Source organism: Hibiscus syriacus, unplaced genomic scaffold, assembly GCF_006381635.1.
Source record: "Hibiscus syriacus cultivar Baekdansim isolate YM2019G1 unplaced genomic scaffold, ASM638163v2 tig00017595_pilon, whole genome shotgun sequence".
NCBI classification, from domain to species: domain Eukaryota; kingdom Viridiplantae; phylum Streptophyta; class Magnoliopsida; order Malvales; family Malvaceae; genus Hibiscus; species Hibiscus syriacus.
The window spans coordinates 47,808-68,929 of NW_024062410.1; the positions used below are offsets into that span (position 1 = coordinate 47,808).

Genomic DNA, 21,122 nt, shown 5'->3' on the forward strand with positions numbered 1-21,122 from the left:
AAGGCCATCAATTTCATGCTTTACACTTCTCCATTTCCATATATTTCTGGCTTCCATTGTTGGCTATGAACGCCATCAATTTCCTCCGCAATTCCACCATGAAGCTTCCTTCAAGGGTCCTAAGCCTTAGAAATGCATCGTGTTCGGGGTTCAAACATTCGTTTAATCCCCCTTGTTGTGATAAAAAGATTTCTTGCAAAGCGAAAGATTTTCCCTTGAATTTCAATCAAAACTCTCAATTCTGTGCCTTCCCTTTTCGATTCTTAGGCTCACAACACATTATCGACAATACCCAGAATTTGAATTGCTTACCAAGATCGGGTTTTGCTTCTTCTAGGCCATATGGTGTCTCTATTCAAGCCAGGGTAGCTTTGAGGGTTCGGTGTTTCTCAACATTGTTTGAAACCAGTGTAAAAGATAAGAGTTTCGAGAGACTCCGTGTTCAAAACGAGAATAACGTTAAGCCACGCGTTGTTGAAAGAGTTGGCAAGGATGAAAACACCGTAAGAGGAAATTTTCCTCTAGTTGAAGGTGAAAACAATGTGAAGAATGTTGGGGAGGGTTTACAGGAGAAGAAGGGTGGGATTTTAGCAGAGAGCGACATCGAAAAGGAGGCATGGAGTCTGCTGAGAGATGAAGTTGTGACGTATTGTGGATCTCCTGTTGGTACGGTGTCAGCAAATGATCCTGGTGATAAGCAGCCTTTGAATTATGACCAGGTTTTCATTCGTGATTTCGTGCCTTCGGCTTTGGCTTTCTTGCTTCGAGGTGAAGGAGAGATTGTCAAGAACTTTCTCCTGCATACCTTGCAGTTGCAGGTATACATACATACATTCATATATATAACACTATATATTATACATGTTCACTTGTTTTTAATCTAGAGTAGGGAGAAAACTGTGGATTGCTATAGTCCAGGACAGGGTTTGATGCCGGCAAGCTTTAAGGTTACAACTGTACCTCTTGATGACAATAAGTTCGAGGAAGTACTAGATCCAGATTTCGGTGAATCCGCTATTGGTCGTGTTGCACCGGTCGACTCTGGTTGGTATATTGCGGTACTTCGTAGACCTATTACTAATGCGAATTAAGTTTACTGAAATCGCTTTGTTGATAGGATTGCGGTGGATCATATTGTTGAGGGCATACGGGAAGATCACAGGTGACTATGCATTGCAGGAGAGAGTGGACGTTCAAACAGTAATAAAACTGATCCTTAACTTGTGTTTAGCCGATGGATTCGATATGTTTCCGTCTCTGTTAGTCACCGACGGATCAAGCATGATAGACCGAAGGATGGGTATTCACGGTCATCCTCTCGAGATTCAAGTGAGTTCATTTGTTGAGTCGCTCTATGTTACCTGGTCTCAATGAGCCAGGTTGCTGTTTTATCTGTCATCTAAAATGTTTGATCTGCAGGCTTTGTTTTACTCCGCCCTACGTTGCGCTCGTGAGATTCTTAACGATAAATGCTCCAAGAATTTGGTGAGTGCCATCAACAATAGACTGAGTGCACTATCATTCCACATCAAAGAATACTTGTAACCCCATACCCGGTCTGTAAGATAGACCCAAACCTAAGCGGGTCACATATCCCATTCAGAGGTTTTTTTTATATATAACTTATAGAACGTTAAATATAATATAGAACATAATATTAATAATACAGATATATCCAAAACGATAATAAAATACATGTCACCAAACATAACCAAAAAACATATAGAAATAAATGTTCGTACAAAATAAAGTAGTTGATTTCTCCTAATGCCAAATCTGCTAGCTTACGGTCTGCTGTTATCTGAAAAAGGTTAAAATTTACATAATGAGCTAAAAAGCCCAGTGCGCTCCAAACAGTGTATAAAAACATACTAACGAAATATTTCAATAAAATTTGTTTATGCACATGTTTTGAAAACATGAACACTACCCCCATCCTTTCACAATCTGTTTGTGTAGGTTCCCCAGAACCATACACCCCGCACAACCAGTAACAGTAAGGCCCTGAGCACACAGCCGAGGAGCCTGCAGTAATCTTCCTCCAACAATATTCCCCCCAATGATAGAAATGAACATGAATATATTCGTATAAAACAATGAATAATTCTTTAAAAACATAAGAATATTTCAAGCTTGAAAACCATAAACAGAAATACATAAATCAAAAATCAAATCAGTAATGTATGGTAATTCAGATGTTGGGTAATCAGTATTCAGAAAACAGAATAAATACCGTAACCAGAAATCATATCAGAAATATACAGTAAATCAGAAATCAGGTACACAGTATTCAGATATTTATATACTTTAAAACAATAATATAACACTATCAGGAAACACACCTGTAACAGTCTGGGAAATCAGATAGGGAAGCTTATTACTGGGTCTGTCGATCACGTTCTGCTGCAGCGCTAGATCCTACGAATTGGAAAAATCCATATTAGAATCCTAATATAAATAATCTAAATATTATTTAAATAATATACGGAAACCTACGGGTAATTCTCGTAGTACGCAATTCAGGCTGATCTAACAAACGGATAAAACCGTACCTAATTGATCCTTGCTCAGGTGAAATACGAGTACCTTCATAAAATATTTTTATTGAATAAATCATTGACCAAATCTCATTTAAATAATCAAAATATTAAAATATTAAGCCTTTTGGGTTTGCAAGCTCGATTCGGGAATTTTGGGTCAGAATTTGGCAAAACGGACTTCAGAATTATATTCAGGACGTCGAAAAACATAAAGTATGACCTTCCGAAATTTTGAATTCTCGGTTAAAATTAAAGTCAATGGGTTTGACTGACGATTTGGAGACTTTCGGGTTTAAATTTAGCAAAACGGACCTCAAAAACGGATTCGGAACGTCGAAAACTATTAGGATAGGTATTTTCGGAAAAGATTAACGGTCGTTTAATAGCCGGTCAAAGCCGGTCAAAGTTCTGGTCAACGGAGGTCAACAAACTGTCAAACATTTTACACAAATAGCACCTTTTTAAAATAATTAACAAAATAGCACCCTTTTCGAATTAATTCCCAAAAAGCACTAATTTCGAATTAATTCTAAGAATATCACTTTTTCAAAAAAAATTACCAAAATAGCACCTATTTCGAATTAATTCCCAGAATAGCACCAAAACTGAATTAATTCCCAAAATAGCACCGGTCAACGGTTAACGGTCGGGTCGGGTCAACGGGTAGGATCGGTTCGACGGGTCGGGACATGACCGGTCAAACCGGTTTCCAGATTTCACTCGCCCTACGGCGGCGAGTGTAGCGTGTGCGACGTCTTCCGGGGCTCTAAAAATCACGGAAAAATTTCTAAAAATTATTTTGAGCGATTTCGAGATACTTACAAAGATCGGTTCAAATTTTTGAACAGCGGAGAGCTCGATTTCGACTCGGCCGAATCTTTGACTGATCCACCTCCCCACGCGCCGCCGTCGACGGAGACTGAGGATGACACTGGCGGACTCGAAACGGCACAAGAAACACGATGGTGCGGGAGGTGTCGTAAACAGAGCAACGATCGACGATGAATTTAGGATTTTCTAGGTGGTTGAGCTAAAAAAAACGTCGATACTTTGACTTGAAATTCACGACGTTTGGCAGCGTTTTGCTTCAATTAAATTGAGGGGATTGTTCCTGACTCGATAACGAACACGGTGGTGCTTTCAAAATGGCGATCAGAATTCGGACGGCGTCGGGATCGTCGTCGTAAGTTGAGGTTGGGAAACAAGCTACAAGTTTAAAGAACTTCCAATTTAGTCCCCAAATTTCACCAATTTTCATAATTAACCTCAAATTTCAATTAAACATTATTTTATAATTTTTGGGTGGTTACAATTCTCTCCCTCTACAAGAAATTTCGTCCTCGAAATTTACCTTATGAAAATAGATGAGGAAATTGAACCTCCATTGACTCCAATGTCTCCCAAGTAGCTTCTGAGGGGCTACGATTACTCCACTGAACTTTGACCATTAGAATACGCTTATTCCGAAGAACTCGCTCATCTTTCTCTAAAACCTAAACAGGCTCCTCCTCATATGACAAATCAGGTCTCAACTCTACCTCATCAACCTGAATGATGTGATCTGGATCTGGACGGTATCGCCTCAATATAGATACATGAAAAATATCATGAATACGTCTAAGCTGGGAAGGCAACTCAAGCTGATAAGCAACATGTCCAACTTTTTTCAGAATACGATAAGGCCCAATAAATTGCGGACTCAGTTTACCCTTACGTCCAAATCTCAATACTTTCTTCCATGGAGATACCTTGAGGAAAACCTGATCTCCAACCTCAAACTCAATATCCTTACGTCGCTTATCTGCGTATGATTTATGCCTATCAAATGCCTCTCTTAAGCGATCACGGATCAATCTGACAGTATCTTCAGTCTCTCGTACCAAGTCTGGACCCAAAGTTTTTCTATCATGTAACTCTGTCCAACATATAGGAGTACGGCATCTACGTCCATACAGAGCCTCATACGGTGCCATGCGAATACTCGCCTGATAACTATTATACCGCGAAAATCAATCACACAACCTCTTAACATATCCTCCAATACCTGAATCACTCGCTCAGACTGTCCATCAGTTTGAGGATGAAAAGCTGTACTGAAATTCAAACGAGTACCCAGAGTCTCGTGCAAAGCTTTCCAGAACCTAGAAGTGAATCTCGGATCTCGATCAGATATGATAGACAACGGAATACCATGAAGTCTAACGATCTCAGAAATGTACAACTTAGCCAGTTTATCCAGAGAATAATTAACCCGAATAGGGATAAAGTGCGCTGACTTGGTGAGTCGATCAATAATCACCCAGATAGAATCCTTTTTGGAAGGAGTTAGAGTAAGACCAGTAACGAAGTCCATCGTGATGCGCTCCCATTTCCACTCAGGAATCTTAATTGATTGTAACAATCAAGATGGATGTTGGTGCTCTGCCTTAACCTGCTGACAAGTCAAACACCTCGCCACAAAATCTGAAATATTCTTTTTCATACCAGTCCAAAAGTAGCACTCTTTGAGATTTTTGTACATTTTGTCCCCACCAGGATACATAGCATAAGGACTACTATGAGCCTCCTGAAGAATAACCCGTCTCAACTCATCATCTTTAGGGACGCAATAACGACCGTGAAAACACAAAATACTATCATGATCCACCATATACTCCGAACTCAATCCTTGCTTAACTTGTTCAATAATGGGAAGCAACGAGCTATCAAGGAGTTGTTTGGCCTTAATCTCCTCGGCCAAAGTAGGTTTAACCTGTAACTCTGCTAACAAACTATTATCATCAAATAAGCTCAAGTTGGCAAATAAGGCTCTGAGATCTGATATCATCTTACGGCTCAAGGCGTCTGCCACTACATTAGCCTTCCATGGATGATATTCTATCTCAAAATCATAGTCCTTTAAAAGCTCCAACCAGCGACGCTGTCTCAAATTCAATTCTTTCTGAGTAAGCAGATACTTCATACTCTTATGATCAGTATAGATATAACACTTTTCTCCGTAGAGGTAGTGTCTCGAGATATTTAAAGCAAAAACCACAGCAGCTAATTCCATATCGTGAGTAGGATAGTTACGCTCATGCGGCCTTAACTGACGTGACGCATAAGAAACAACTTTCCTATCTTGCATCAAAACACATCCTAATCCAGAATAAGAAGCATCACTGTAGACAGAAAAATCCTTCCCAGATTCAGGCTGAATCAACACTGGGGCTTGAGTTAGAACAGTCTTCAATTTCTCAAAGCTAGCTTGTTGGTCCTCAGACCAGACAAATGGAACATCTTTCCTCAATAGTTTCGTCAGAGGAACTGCAATAAGAGAGAACCTCTCAACGAAACGACGGTAGTAACCCGCTAAGCCCAAGAAACTACGGATCTCAGAGACGTTTCTGGGTTGCTTCCAGTTCAGAATAGCCTCCACTTTGCTCGGATCCACCTGAATGCCATCAGCAGAGATGATATGTCCAAGAAAAGTCACTTCGCTGAGCCAGAACTCACACTTGCTCAACTTAGCGTATAGCTTATTCTCCCTTAGAGTCTGAAGAACAATCCTTAAATGCTTCTCATGTTCTACTTCACTTCTAGAATACACCAGTATGTCATCAATGAATACAACTACAAACTGGTCCAAATAAGGTCGAAACACCCTATGCATCAGATCCATAAAAGCAGCAGGGGCATTAGTTAACCCGAATGACATCACTAAAAACTCATAGTGGCCATATCGAGTACGGAAAGCAGTCTTCGGAATATCCGAATCTTTCACTTTGAGTTGATAATAACCAGATCTCAAGTCTATCTTTGAAAAGATAGAAGCCCCTCGAAATTGGTCAAATAGATCATCGATCCTGGGCAGAGGATATTTATTTTTAACAGTGAGCTTGTTCAGTTTTCTATAATCAATACAGTCTCAATGTCCCATCTTTCTTCTTGACAAAGAGAACTGGAGCTCCCCACGGTGATACACTAGGTCGAATAAATCCCCTGTCCAACAACTCCTGAAGTTGAACTTTTAGTTCCTTAAGCTCCTTTGGGGCCATACGATAAGGAGCCATTGAAACCGGGGTGGAACTAGAATAGACTTCAATCACAAACTCGACTTCTCTATCTGGAGGTAATTCAGGCAACTCCTCGGGAAAAACATCGGGAAATTCCTTGACAATTCGGATGCCTTCAATATCGGATTGCGATCTCCTAGTGTCCAAAATATAAGCAAGAAACGCCTCAGAACCCTTCCTGATCATCTTCTCCGCTACCAAGGCAGACACAACATTCGTCAGAAATCCACGTCGTTCCCCGATCATTATAATCTTTCGATTATCTGGGGTCTTCAGAACAGCTCTCTTAGTCTCAAAATCAATATTTACTCGATGTTTGTCCAACCAATCTACGCCGAGAATCAAATCTAACTCTTCAAAGGGTAACTCCATCAGGTCAGCCAGAAAAATCTCCCCATTGATCTCTATAGGGCACTCTCTAAAAATACGATCCAACACGATGGATTTGCCTAAGGGACTTTGAACTATCACTGAACTCTCAATATTCTCAACAGGAATATTTAGACCCTCAGAAACGGAATGTGATACATAGGAATTTGTAGAGCCACTATCAAACAATGCAAAGTATGGAACTGAATGAATAGTAACAGTACCTGAAGTCACATTAGGCCCATCACGATCTTGTCGAAGTCTAGCAGTGTAAACCAATACAGGTTGTCTGGCCTCAGATTTGACTGGACCCCTACTCTGAGATGCTCGACCTCTACTAGCTAATCCAGATGCTCTCTCCTAAGTACGACCACCCGCAGGAGTTTGAACAGTACTCTGAGTACGAGCGGGAGTACGAGCTGGTGTCTGAACTGAAAGAGTTATCTCCGGACAATCCTTTACAATATGGTCACTTAAACCACATCTGAAACATGTACCCAATTTCTTCCTGCATTCCCTATAATGAGGTTTCCCACAATAATTACATGACTGCAAAGATTGCAACCCAGAAGATCCACCATGTCTAGAAGATTGAACAGCTGAAGAACCAGATGCAACAGGTCTAACACTCTTACCACCTCTCTGAAAGGACTTACCCATGCCTCTCTTTCTAGGGTGTGCTGAAGAATTAACAAAACCAGAAGGCCTCCTGAATCGGGTTTGAGTTCGATCACTATCTCTCCTGTGCTCCATACCCAATCGCTCTATTTCCTCAGCAGTCTTGGCTATCTCAACCAAAGCATCAAAATTCCTCTCTCGATAGGTAGCGACTCGACTCCTGATCTCATACCTGAGTCCATTCTCGAACCTCAAGCATCGATCTGTCTCAGTGTCCACAAGTCCAGGAGCATATCGGCTCAATTGGATGAACTCAACCTCGTAATCCATAACAGACATATTACCCTGCTCCAGATTCTGAAACTCCAAGCGTCGCTCCTGCAGATATCTTTCTCCGATGTAGCGACTCCGGAAGCGCGTCTTGAAAAGATCCCATGTTAATTGGTTCCTCGCAATACTACCAGAAATGGATTGCCACCATCTGAAGCTTTATTTCTTCAACATAATTAGGGCCCCCTTCAACTTCTGCTCAGGTCTGAGGTCCATTTCATCCATAATCCTCTTTGTGTCCTCCAGCCAATACTCAGCGTCTGTCGGAGGTCCACCAGTAATACCCTCGAATGGAATTACACCAGCAACGACCAAAGAATTTGAAATCTCCACTGCAGTCATGTTACTAGGGGCTCTAGCAGTTCTCTGAAACATGCAGAATATAGCTCTATTAATGGCGTCTTCATTCATCTCAGTATAATCATCCTCAGTGACGGGATGGTCTCTCACGGGAGTAAACTGATCATCATGAGAAAGAGTCGGATCTACTTGCGGAACAGGAGGATCACGTGGTGATTTCGGATCGTCTATCGTAACAGAAGGTCGAGTGACTCGCCCTCTACCACGTCCACGTCCTGTCCTACGACCTCTAACAGCATTCATCGTTGGATCTATAAGGCTCTACATAAAGAATTTGAAACATATGTCAGATTAGCATCAGGGACCTCGAGAAAACTTTAAATCATAACATAAGGTGACATTTTTTTTATTTCTTAAAAATTCAAAGCTTAGGACCCATATACAGTCTGAGTGTTTAAAATCGAAAGCTCTGATACCACCAAATGTAACCCCCCAGACCCAGTCTGTAAGATAAACCCAAACCTAAGCGGGTCACATATCCCATTCAGAGGTTTTTTTATATAACTATAGAACGTTAAATATAATATAGAACATAATATTAATAATACAGATATGTCCAAAACGATAATAAAATACATGTCACCAAACATAACCGAAAAACATATAGAAATATATGTTCGTACAAAATAAAGTAGTCGATTTCTCCTGATGTCAAATCTGCTAGCTTACGGTCTGCTGTTATCTGAAAAAGGTTAAAATTTACAGAATGAGTTAAAAAACTCAGTGTGCTCCAAACAGTGTATAAAAACATACTAACGAAATATTTCAATAAAATTTATTTATGCACATGTTTTGAAAACATGAACACTACCCCCATCCTTTCACAATCTATTTGTGTAGGTTCCCTAGAACCATACACCCCGCACAACCAGTAACAGTAAGGCCCTGAGCACACAGCCGAGGAGCCTGCAATAATCTTCCTCCAACAATATTCCCCCCCAAATATAGAAATGAACATGAATGTATTCGTATAAAACAATGAATAATTCTTTAAAAACATAAGAATATTTCAAGCTTGAAAACCATAAGCATGAATACAGAAATCAAAAATCAAATCAGTAATGTATGGTAATTCAGATGTTGGGTAATCAGTATTCAGAAAACGGAATAAATACCGTAACCAGAAATCATATCAGAAATATACAGTAAATCAGAAATCAGATACACAGTATTCAGATATTTATATACTTTAAAACAATAATATAACACTATCATGAAACACACCTGTAACAGTCTCGGAAATCAGATAGGGAAGCCTATTACTGGGTCTGTCGATCACGTTCTGCTGCAGCGCTAGATCCTACGAATTGGAAAAATCCATATTGGAATCCTAATATAAATAATCTAAATATTATTTAAATAATATACGGAAACCTACGGGTAATTCTCGTAGTACGCGGTTCAGGCTGATCTAACGAACGAATAACACCGTACCTAATTGATCCTTGCTCAGGTGAAACACGAGTACCTTCATAAAATATTTTTATTGAATAAATCCTTGACCAAATCTCATTTAAATAATCAAAATATTAAAATATTAAGCCTTTTGGGTTTACAAGCTCGATTCGGGAATTTCGAGTCAGAATTTGGTAAAACGGACTTCAGAATTATATTCAGGACGTCGAAAAACATAAAGTACGACCTTCCAAAATTTCGAATTCTCGGTTAAAATTAAAGTCAATGGGTTTGACTTACGATTTGGAGACTTTCGGGTTTGAATTTAGTGAAACGGATCTTAAAAACGGATTTGGGACGTCGAAAACTGTCAGGATAGGTATTTTCAGAAAAGATTAACGGTCGTTTAATAGCCGGTCAAAGCCGGTCAAAGGATGTCAACAAACTGTCAAACATTTTACACAAATAGCACCTTTTTTAAATAATTACCAAAATAGCACCCTTTTCGAATTAATTTCCAAAGTAGCACCACTTTCGAATTAATTCCCACAATATCATTTTTTGAAATAATTACCAAAATAGCATTCATTTGGAATTAATTCCTAGAATAACACCAAAACTAAATTAATTCCCAGAATAGCACCGTCCAACGGTCAACATTCGGGTCGGGTCAACGGGTCGGATCAGGTCGACGGGTCGGGTCATGACCGGTTAAAACCGGTTCAAAACCGGTTAAACCGGTTTCTAGATTTCACTCGCCCTGCGGCGACGCGTGCGACGTCATCCGGGGCTCTAAAAATCACGGAAAAATTTCTAAAAATTATTTTGAGCGATTTCGAGATACTTACAAAGATCGGTTCAAATTTTTGAACGACGGAGAGCTCGATTTCGACTCGGTCGAATCTTTGACTGATCCACCTCTCCATGCACCGCCGTCGACGGAGACCGAGGATGACACCGGCGGACTCGGAACGGCACAAGGAACACGATGGTGCGGGAGGTGTCGTAAACAGAGCAACGATCGGCGATGAATTTAGGATTTTCTAGGCGATTGAGCTAAAAAAAACGTCGATACTTTGACTTGAAATTCACGACGTTTGGCAGCGTTTTGCTTCAATTAAATTGAGGGGATTGTTCCTGACTCGATAACGAACACGATGGTGCTTTCAAAACGGCAATCGGAATTCGGACGGCGTCGGGATCGTCGTCGAAAGTTGAAGTTGGGAGAGGGAAATTTGGGAGGAATTGGTTTCAGAAACCAATTCACGTATATAACAACCAATACCTAACATTTTAGGGTAAATTCAAGGCTTGGTCCCTGAATTTCCTTTAACTCTAAAACAAGCTACAAATTTAAAAAATTTCCAATTTAGTCCCCAAATTTCACCAAATTTCATAATTAACCTCAAATTTCAATTAAACATTATTTTGTAATTTTTGGGTGGTTACAATATTATTGGGTTGACATGAAAAAGCTCAACGAGATTTATCGGTATAAAACGGAAGAGTACTCCATGGATGCTACCAACAAGTTCAATATTTATCCAGAGCAAATCCCTTCATGGCTTATGGACTGGATACCAGAAGGCGGCGGTTATCTAATCGGAAATCTACAGCCAGCTCACATGGATTTTAGGTTCTTCACACTCGGGAATCTCTGGTCGATTGTTTCATCACTGGGCACTCCGAAACAGAACAAAGCTATACTCTACTTAATCGAAGCCAAATGGGATGATATTGTGGGACATATGCCTTGCAAGATAAGTTATCCCGCCGTGGAGAACGAGGAGTGGCGCATAATTACTGGCAGTGACCCAAAGAATACGTGAGTCTCTTGCCCTTTATGTATTATCTACGTGTATATTTCCTCTTATGTATTATCTACCGACACCGGTGTATTTAACGAAATGTGCAGTCCGTGGTCGTATCATAATGGCGGATCTTGGCCAACGCTTCTTTGGCAGGTAAACATGAATTTTCTTTTATGTCGAAGAACCCCTTGTCTAGAATGCCCTTTTATACAAACAACATTGTCCCGTGATGCTTTCATGGAGTTAAACTCACAATCTTGTATTACCCTTAGTTTACATTGGCATGCATCAAGATGGACAGATTACAATTAGCCCAGAAGGCAGTTTCTTTGGCCGAGAAGAGGCTCTCGATTGACCGATGGCCTGAAAACTACGACACCTGTAGCGGGAAGTTCATCGGAAAACAATCTAGCCTTTACCAAACATGGACTATCGCCGGTTTCCTAACGTCTAGAATTATGGTGGAGAATCCACAGTTGGCTTCCATGTTATTCTGGGAGGAGGACTACGAGCTTCTCGAGATCTGCGGTTGTGCACCTAACAAAAGTGGCCGGAAGAAATGTTCACGCGGCGCTGCTAAATCTCAGATACTCGTCTAATTCGAACTCCGTTTCTTCAAGAAAAAAACATTGATCCTCTCGACTGTACAGCCACAATGTTTAGGGTAGCGACTATGAACATGCTAAATCAAGAATGACTAAAAATATGTATTCGGTCTCGTAAACTAGTGGAACTTATTAGATATAGTTGACATGACATAAAGTCTCGTGCATCATACGATCAACCTTATGTCTCGGACACCATATTGTTCTCGTGCTTCTTCACCGTATCGCTCTTGCTCTTTGAGTGTCGTACTATTTGTGTACCTAACTTAGCATCCACTTTGTTTATGGAGGTTTATGGTTAATATCTAAGGATTATATGATGAACTCAATTATATGTATATGACATGATCAGGAAGGAAGAAGGTGCTTTTGCTTGGTTAACTGGATTTTCATGTAAATAATTTAAAAATAGTGATTAAATCTTAAATTTCATCATAATTGATGGACTAAAACCATGATTAAACCAAATATATATAATTGAAGGACTAAAACCATGATTAAACGCAAACGTAAAGAATATTGTCAGTGCCATCCATCAATTTATCAATTCAAACTTTTGTCTTATTTAGAAATAAACAAAATTTGATGCTTACTTTGCAATGGTCAAATTCTGTCATAAGTCCCTATATCAAGCCTAAGTTGTAAATGTAATCCTTGTACTCTAATTCGCTCAATTTTAATAATATACTTTTCGAATTTTAAAATTTCAACATCATCCAAACCATCCATAAATAATGACTAAATTACATAAACTTAAAATGATCAAATTAGAAAATATGAACTAAATATACGACTCATGTATAATACAAAGATTAATAGTAGAATTTGACTTAACATATTTAACAAATAGTGTTTAGGTCAGGACCAAAATTTCAAAAAATGTAATGTACAATGATTGAAAATGACCAAATTAGACTATAGGAACTAAAGTTCATGACTTTGGTATAACACATGGACTGATAAAAGAATTTAACTATTTTATAGTACTTCTACTCAAAAAAGGTAAAATAGACAAATTATCACTAAGCTGTGCTGAAATGATCTTTTTGATCACTGAATTTTCGGTAGTTACAAAATAATCATTAAACTTATCAAACTATTATAAAATGATCATTACATATTATAAAATAGTGATAAAAATTGATAAGTTTAAAGACCATTTTGTAATAGCTTTATAAAATGTAATGATTATTTTATAATTGCTTAAGAAATTTAATGATCATTTTATAAAATTTTGAAACTCTAATGACCAAAATGGACCATTCCAACATAATTTAGCAACTATTTCTATACTTCACCCTAAAAAATATATACATCCGGTCACCATAACAAAATGGGAAACATAAAATATAAATAAATAAAAAGGCAATAATGGCCTCTACAACATGACAAATAATCAATTGAAATTGAATTTTGGTGGGAGCTCAAAAGAATTTTCCCCCAAAATCAAACACAGATAATTAATTTGAATTTCTTTACCTAATATAAATCTTCTTTAAACCCTTAAATTGAAAATAATACACATTTAAGTCCGTTCAAATTTATATTTTTAAAAAATAATAATAATAATAATAACTAAATAAATAATTATTTAAATATGTACAAATTATATTTATTACTATAGTTTCAAAAATATTTAAAATTATTTAACAAAATTAATAAGAAAATATTTCGTATTTTTTATTAGTATGAGGTGAATACAAAGTAATATATATTTAAAAATTCTTATCATTTAACAATAAAAACTTATAAATCATGCGTACATAATAGAACCGAAATCTAAAAGGATAACAATAATTACTTAATTATTGAGGTTGAAAATGTAAATTACTTTTTAAAATTAGGCCCACTTGGACAAATCAAGCACCATGTGTACCCTATAATTTCCCTCTCAAATCTAACATCAAACCTTCAAAATTCATTACAACCAACTACTGCTATCATTTCATTACAACCAACTACTGCTATCATTATAAAACTATCTCTCTACGAGTCCAGACTCATCTTTTTCTTCTTACAACCTGCTGGTGTACCAATGGCGGGGAGATGGGCCACGTCAGCGTTCCGGTGGGTGGCTTCGGACCTCCTACCATTCAGCTCCTCCGTCCAGCGGTGGAGTTTCATGGGGTGGCCGCAAATCGGCTTTTCCTTCGTCGACGAATTCGTTTGGAGTGTCATAACGGCGTTCGAGTCTGTCGCCTTGGTTTCCATGCTCTGCTTCTTTTTTCTCTTTTGCGGCTGCACGTTCTGACACTACGACGGTTAATCGATTGCCGAGATGGATGGAATGGCGTCGGGATTTGACGTCAGCTGCTGAGGTTTTTCTGTCGGATTCCCACGGCGGCGAGTTGGCAAAGGTCTCGAGGCTGTTCGTTAGTAGACGATGAACACGTGACCTTTTTCAGTCTGTCCCATGTGGAATTTGTTACAATTTTTTTATGTTTAAATTTTGTAATTTTACAGTATTTTGAAAAAAAAAGAGGGGAATATCTTGTAGTTTTGATAATATTTTATCAAATTTTGATTTTGGACCTTTTATTACGCTCAAATTTGATTTTAGTTTATGTATCTTAATTTCGTATACTTTGATCTTTTATTTTAAGCATAGTTATTTAATTAAAATATTGGCGTAGATTTCTTAAAAACATTTTTCTAACTTCTTGTGTTAATATAATTTTTAGGTAAACTACACTCATGATTACTTAATTATGGTAAGATTTTAATTTGACAATCGATCTTTTAATTTTTTCGATCAAACCATTTAATCATTTCAATAACATCAATTAAGTTACTTGTCGTTAACATGAAATATGACATGTGACATTTAACAAGTTTGGTATAATTACACATTCGATGTTCATTACTTATATGTTCTATCAAATTGATCTTAGCTTTAATTTAATAAAGTTAATCCTTTAATTGGATGGAAATGTCACAAAACATGCCACCATCTTATTGTAGGAAAATTTTCTTAAAATATTGCATTAGCTACAGTTCAAAATATATTTGATTGGATGATTAAATTTATTAAATTACATTGAAATTATGATTAAATTGATAAAATGTATAAATAATAAGAATAAAATATATTATTATACTAAATATTTTAACTATCACATCACTTACTCCATCAAATATTAACATGTAGCTTAGTTGATATTATTTAAATAATTAAGTGATTTGATTGATAAAATTAAAATATTTAAAATTCTCACATAATTTTTAAAATTAAGATAAATAAGAAAACAAAGTGCCAAAACCCTACGATAAATCCTGAAACCTCTGTCGCCCCAAACCCTGCGATCGCTGATAATTCAGAAGACCCAAGGGATCCCAAGAAGCAGCGCCGCTGATACTCTCCTTTACCCGATCCACCTGATTCCCAAGTTGACCATCACCCTTTAAATATGGATTGTGATGCACCACCCCAGCAAAGACAACCCGTCTCTTACAAAGATATGATCATGGGAAACACTGACGGCCTCTCTCAGCAGGATATTGATGATCTTGACAATGAGGATATCGAACTGCTCGAAGATGATGTATCAATCAGTGAAATTGATGGAGTCCCTTTTATTAATTTTTCCGATAGAGTCTGTAATCTCACAATAAAAAGCATGGAGCTTACTCTTGTCGGAAGGTTTTGGGACGAAGAGTTGGTTACAATACGCTCCAGAATCGAATCTATATTATTTGGAACCGTCTCACCCGCTCAAACCGATTGATATAGAGAACGATTACTTCCTGGTCAAGTTCGCCTCAAGGATTGATTATCTTAAAGTTCTCTAGGAAGGACCATGGACGATTTTTGGGCACTATTTAACGGTCGAGCCTTGGTCAACTGATTTCTGCCCTTTGCAATCTTTTCCGAGTAGGATAATGGCTTGGGTTCGTCTTTCGAGTCTGCCGATAACCTGGTACAAAAGAAGGATGATCGAATCTATTGGTTTTAGAATTGGTTCTGTAATAAAAATTTACCACCAAACAGATAATGGTAGACGGGGACGTTTCGCTCGGATGACGATCAACATCAACCTCCGAAAGCCTCTGGTGTCAAAACTCGTAATTAATGGTCATACTCAGATTGTGGAATATGAATCCTTGCCAGTTGTTTGCTTCGACTGCGGCACTTACGGCCATACTCATGACCAATGCCCAAAGACAAGTTTCTGTAGACATTGATCCTCCGGTCTCAAATGACTCGAATCTCAATCAGCCCTCGCCACCTCTCCCTCCGGAGGAAGCCTTCAGACCATGGATGTTGGTGGAAAAACGTCCTCGCCGTAATACTCGAAAACCAGCTGCTCCAAGCACGATGAATACTGGTATCCGAATTGACTCCTCAAGTTTTAATCCTATATATTTTTTCTTCTGATGAATCTCCTATTTAAGAACAGGAAATTGTTGGTAATGTGGTGGAGCCACAATTGACCAAAATTGATGAACAGTGTGCTACTGCACCGCCCAAAGCCACATCTTTAGTGGCTCCTAAAATTCCCAAGCCAACTTCTCCGGGGGCCAAACAAAAGCGAAAGGCCAAAGATTCCTTATTGGTCCGTAAGCCAGTCGCCACACCTCTCGGCTCCATCTCTCCAAATGTCATTGCTTCACGAACATTCTCGGTTCACCATGCGTTCTCTTCAAAGCTTCCTTTGGTTCGTAAATCAAGTTCTATCTAGAACCCAACTAAGCATACATCTATTATTATCAAAGATGGGTCCAACCCGCCCATCCCTCGTTAATCATAATTATGCGGCTCCCACGTTATCGGGTCCGCTGGTCATTAAAGCACCTTCTGCACCAAATATTCTTGCCTCTCATGTGCCAGGTGTGTCGGATTCTCTCACGTCAGCTTTGAAAAATGGCCCTTCTGCCATGATGGAATGACTTTATCTATTTTTTAATTATTTTATGTTGAATACGAAAGTTATAGTGTAGAATGCCCAAGGTTGCGGGAATAATAGCTTCCTTAGAACTACTAAACAATATACGAAAGACTCTCGGCCTGATATCTTTGCTTTTGTGGAAACTCGCATTAGTGGAAGAAAAGCTGATTATGTCATTAACTCCCTCGGTTTTGATTACTCTCACAGGGTTGAACCTGTGCGTTTTTCCGGTGGCATTTGGTTGTGTTGGCGTAACCACTTACATATTGATGTTTTTTTTCCCATTTTCAATTTATTCATTGTAGGGTGACAGATATTTCCTCTATGAGTTCCTATCTCATGTCAGTTGCTTATGCCAGCCCAACTCTTGGTAAACGGAGAACTTTATGGTCTTAACTTCGCGCTCTTGGTTCCAAATATGCAAGCCGATCTTGATTTTATTGATATGGTTGCTGACAGTGATCTTTATGACTTGGGTTATCATGGCTCACCATACACCTGGTATAGGGGAAATTGTTACGTTCGCCTTGATAGATGTCTTTGTAATGGCTATTGGTATGATGCTTTCGCTGATTCTTTTGTCCAACATCTGATCCATTTGAAGTCTGACCATCGCCCAATCCTTCGCTTATCTGAGAAACAGTCAGATCTACGGTGCCCCCTTTCCGTTATTTTACTGGTTGGTTAGATCATGATAATTTTAATCGGTTAGTTCATGACTGTTAGGACTCTTCTCGTCCTATCCCGGATGCAATTGCCAATTTCTCCTCTTATTGATCATTGGAATCAAAACGTCTATGGTTGTATTGGCAAGCGTAAGAAGCTTCTCATGGCTCGTCTTCGTGGGGTACAAAGACGACTTGATCGATTCCGTTCTAGCAACATGGTGAAACTTGAGTCTAAACTCCAAACTGAACTTGAGCTCTTACTTGACCATGAAGAGCTCCTTTGGAAACAGAAATCTACTTCTGATTGGGTTCGTTTCTCGGATCGTAACACAAATTTCTTCTATTCTAGAGTGGTAGCCAACCGGCGCAAGAAGAAAATTTGCATACTTAAAATTGACTCGAACATTTGGTGTGATGATGACACCCAACTCCAAGCTACTGCCACTAACTGCTTTCGTGAACTTTTCTCTCTTGATGAGATTGTCCAGGGTGCTTTTCCATTAAAAGGCTGCTTTCCACCTCTCTCGGATATCGACAAGGCTCGCCTTGATTCTATTCCTACCAATGAAGAAATCAAGCTCCTCTTAAAGCTCCCGGTATTGATGGGATTCATGTTCATTTCTACCAAAAACACTGGAGTGTTGTTGGTCCATCAGTATGTGATATGATCAAATCGGTTTTTTTCCAGTGCCACTCTAGACCCGAGACTTAATCGCGCAGTGATTGTGCTTATTCCTAAGGGTGCAAACCCGGAGGGTTTTGCGGATTTTCGTCCAATCTCTCTTTGCACAGTTCTCTATAACCTTATTACTAAGATCGTTGTGCATCGTCTCATCCATATCATCCCAAAGCTCATAGCTGGAAGTTCCCAAAGCTTATTACTAAGAGTTCATTGTTGGAAGAAATATCCGAGAGAATATTATTATCAATCAAGAAATAATGCACTCTATGAATTTGAAGAGAGATTAATCAGGATGGATGGCCATTAAAGTCGATCTCCAAAAAGCTTTTGATAGACTCAGGTGGGATTTCATTGAAGATACCCTTACTGAAGCTTCTTTTCCGCATTCCTTTATTTCAACTGTATTTCTACTACCACGATGCAAGTTCAGTGGAATAGTTATCTCTGCAATGAATTTCATCCGGGTAAAGGTATTCGCCAAGGCAATCTGCTCTCCCCATATTGTTGGGAAATAAACGAGTACAAGTAATTTTTGTATAACCAGATTAGTGAGAATGCGAAATAAAAGCGGAAAAATAATACCCGAAATTGATAACGAAGTTCAGCCAATTTGCTTACGTCTCCGAACTGCTGCAGAACTTTTACTAAAGGGAGAAAATTTACAGGTATTTAAAAAAATACTTGAGAGAGAGCTAGAATGATTTGGAGATTTTGGGATAATCTTGAAGCTAAATGGGATAGAATATTTATAGTTGAAGCTTGAGGACTAATCTTATAAATACCCTAAAGTCTAGTGACTAAAGTTAGTAATTATCCCTTCCATTTTCAACAATTCCATGCCGCCTAATTTTGACAAATTAGCAACCACCTTTGAATTCTTCTAGCTGTCGGCTGCTTGATTAAAGTGATCTAAATTGGCTCCCAAAATTTGGCATTTAATTTAGTTAGCCGGCTGCCATGCTGACTTTTCAACAATCTCCCACTTGAAAACTGATTTTAATCTGTCTTCACACCTCGATCAATGCAGCAACATTTCTAGTCTTGTTATTCTAGAATGCCAACTGAAGTTGAACACAACTTCAGTTTATCTGTAGTCACCGCCCTGTAAACCCACTTATTATTGGGCAGTTTCTCTATGGTTGCCTTGTCCCTCAACGTCTTGGCTCCCTTCGACTCTTGTCCACTAGTCTTTGAAGGAATGTTCCTCACTTGAACATCCTCAGCAATCCCCTGCTTCGACCCGTCTCTTAAGATGGTCTTTGAAGCCATGTTTTCTACACGAACATGCTCAGCAAACTCCTTGGACATGGACAACTCGATCTTGGGCTCATCCATAACCTTGGATGACTTGGCTCCCCTCGGGTAATTTGGCAACACTTCTGGCATCTTAAGCCTACGCCCCCTCGTTTTCTCGACTCTTACCCTCAACTTAGCATCTTTGACACTCGAACTTGTGCCAAGACTGCACACATCTTCCCCAGACTCACAATCTGGTTCATCATTGAGTGGACTTTCTCTGCCACTCGAGGAACAACATTCCTCATCCTTTGACTTGCCTTCATCATGGATTTGCTTGCCATTACCCTCGGTTTTCGGCTTTGATTCACCCATGGCTTCAATCCGAACACGAAGGTGAAGAATCCATCTTCTTCAGTCAAACTTGGGACTTTGAGCATGAGTTTTCTGAATCGACTCACATACTTCTTAAGTGTCCCTTTATGCTTGAGACACCTCAACTTGGACAACGCCTCCATCCTGGCATACTGTGAGCGGACTTGCTCACTTTGTACCCTCGGCTTGACGGCTTTATCTCTTACTATCGCACCGGGTCCTTTCCTGTGCTTGACTGCTTTGACACCCGCAGTCTCGTCACGTTTTGATCCTGGGCTGAGTACTTGAGAACTTGTAGTAGCACCATGTCTGCCCCTTGATTCAGTTACTTTGGAACATATAGCCTCACCAAGTCTTTCCCTAGTCTTAATTGCTTGGATATTCGTAATCTCGGGCTTTCTTCTGGGTTCGGCTGCTTCAACATCAACAACCTTGCCTCGTCTCGATCCTTGCTTGGCCGCATTGATCCCATCAATCGGACCAAGTATTTTTCCTGGCTTGGTAGCTTTAACACTTACGACCGCGCCAATTCCCGCTACTTCTCCTTCTTCAATCCTCTTCATGATGGCTGTAAGGTGACGCTTCTCGGGATATCCTCTAAACAAATGAGGACCATCACAAAAGTAGCACTTCAATTTTTCCTTGCTCCCATTCTTCTTTACACCGGACTTAGCCTTGCCATTTTTTCCCGATGGCTTTTCTTGGCTACGAACAGTCGATGGCTCACCTTGGCCATTCGAAGAGCTTTCTCTACCATCTCCCTGCTACACCTTTTCCCGGTCTCCACCACTGTTGCCACTATCTCTGGGCATGGGCCTGGACGACACATCGCTACTTGGCTTGTCACCTACAAGCTCAGTCAGTTTTTCGGCTATAGTTATGGCCTCCGAAAGTCTCTGGGCATCACTTTGCCCTCCCCCGAGCATCGCCTCTGGTCTAAGTCCTTCCAAGAAGGTCTTGAGCGCATCCCATTCACTCATTGCTCTCTTGCATATGAACAGCTCCCTCTTGAGTTCATCAACTTCATTTCTCAAAGCCATTGCTCCCACTCGAATCTGGCTTCGTTTGGATCATTTTTGACAATTCTTGCGAACCACCGTGTATTAGAACACCTCCGTCGACAAATTCGTATCGCCGACAAATTTTTTACTATTCACGAAATTCACTATTTATGTGAATAGTAATGAATAGT

At 39.3% G+C, this 21,122-nt stretch overlaps 1 protein-coding gene across 1 annotated transcript; it reads left to right on the forward strand.

The window, feature by feature from the left end:
* Positions 1-84: 84 nt before the first annotated feature.
* On the forward strand, positions 85-12,103 carry LOC120208786 (alkaline/neutral invertase A, mitochondrial-like). The gene is made up of 7 exons (XM_039207961.1): positions 85-818; positions 885-1,044; positions 1,118-1,329; positions 1,420-1,539; positions 11,122-11,492; positions 11,583-11,631; positions 11,751-12,103. Exons 1-7 carry the CDS (start codon positions 99-101, stop codon positions 12,075-12,077), a joined length of 1,959 nt encoding a protein of 652 aa, XP_039063892.1. The 5' UTR covers positions 85-98; the 3' UTR covers positions 12,078-12,103.
* The last annotated feature ends 9,019 nt before the right edge of the window (positions 12,104-21,122 follow it).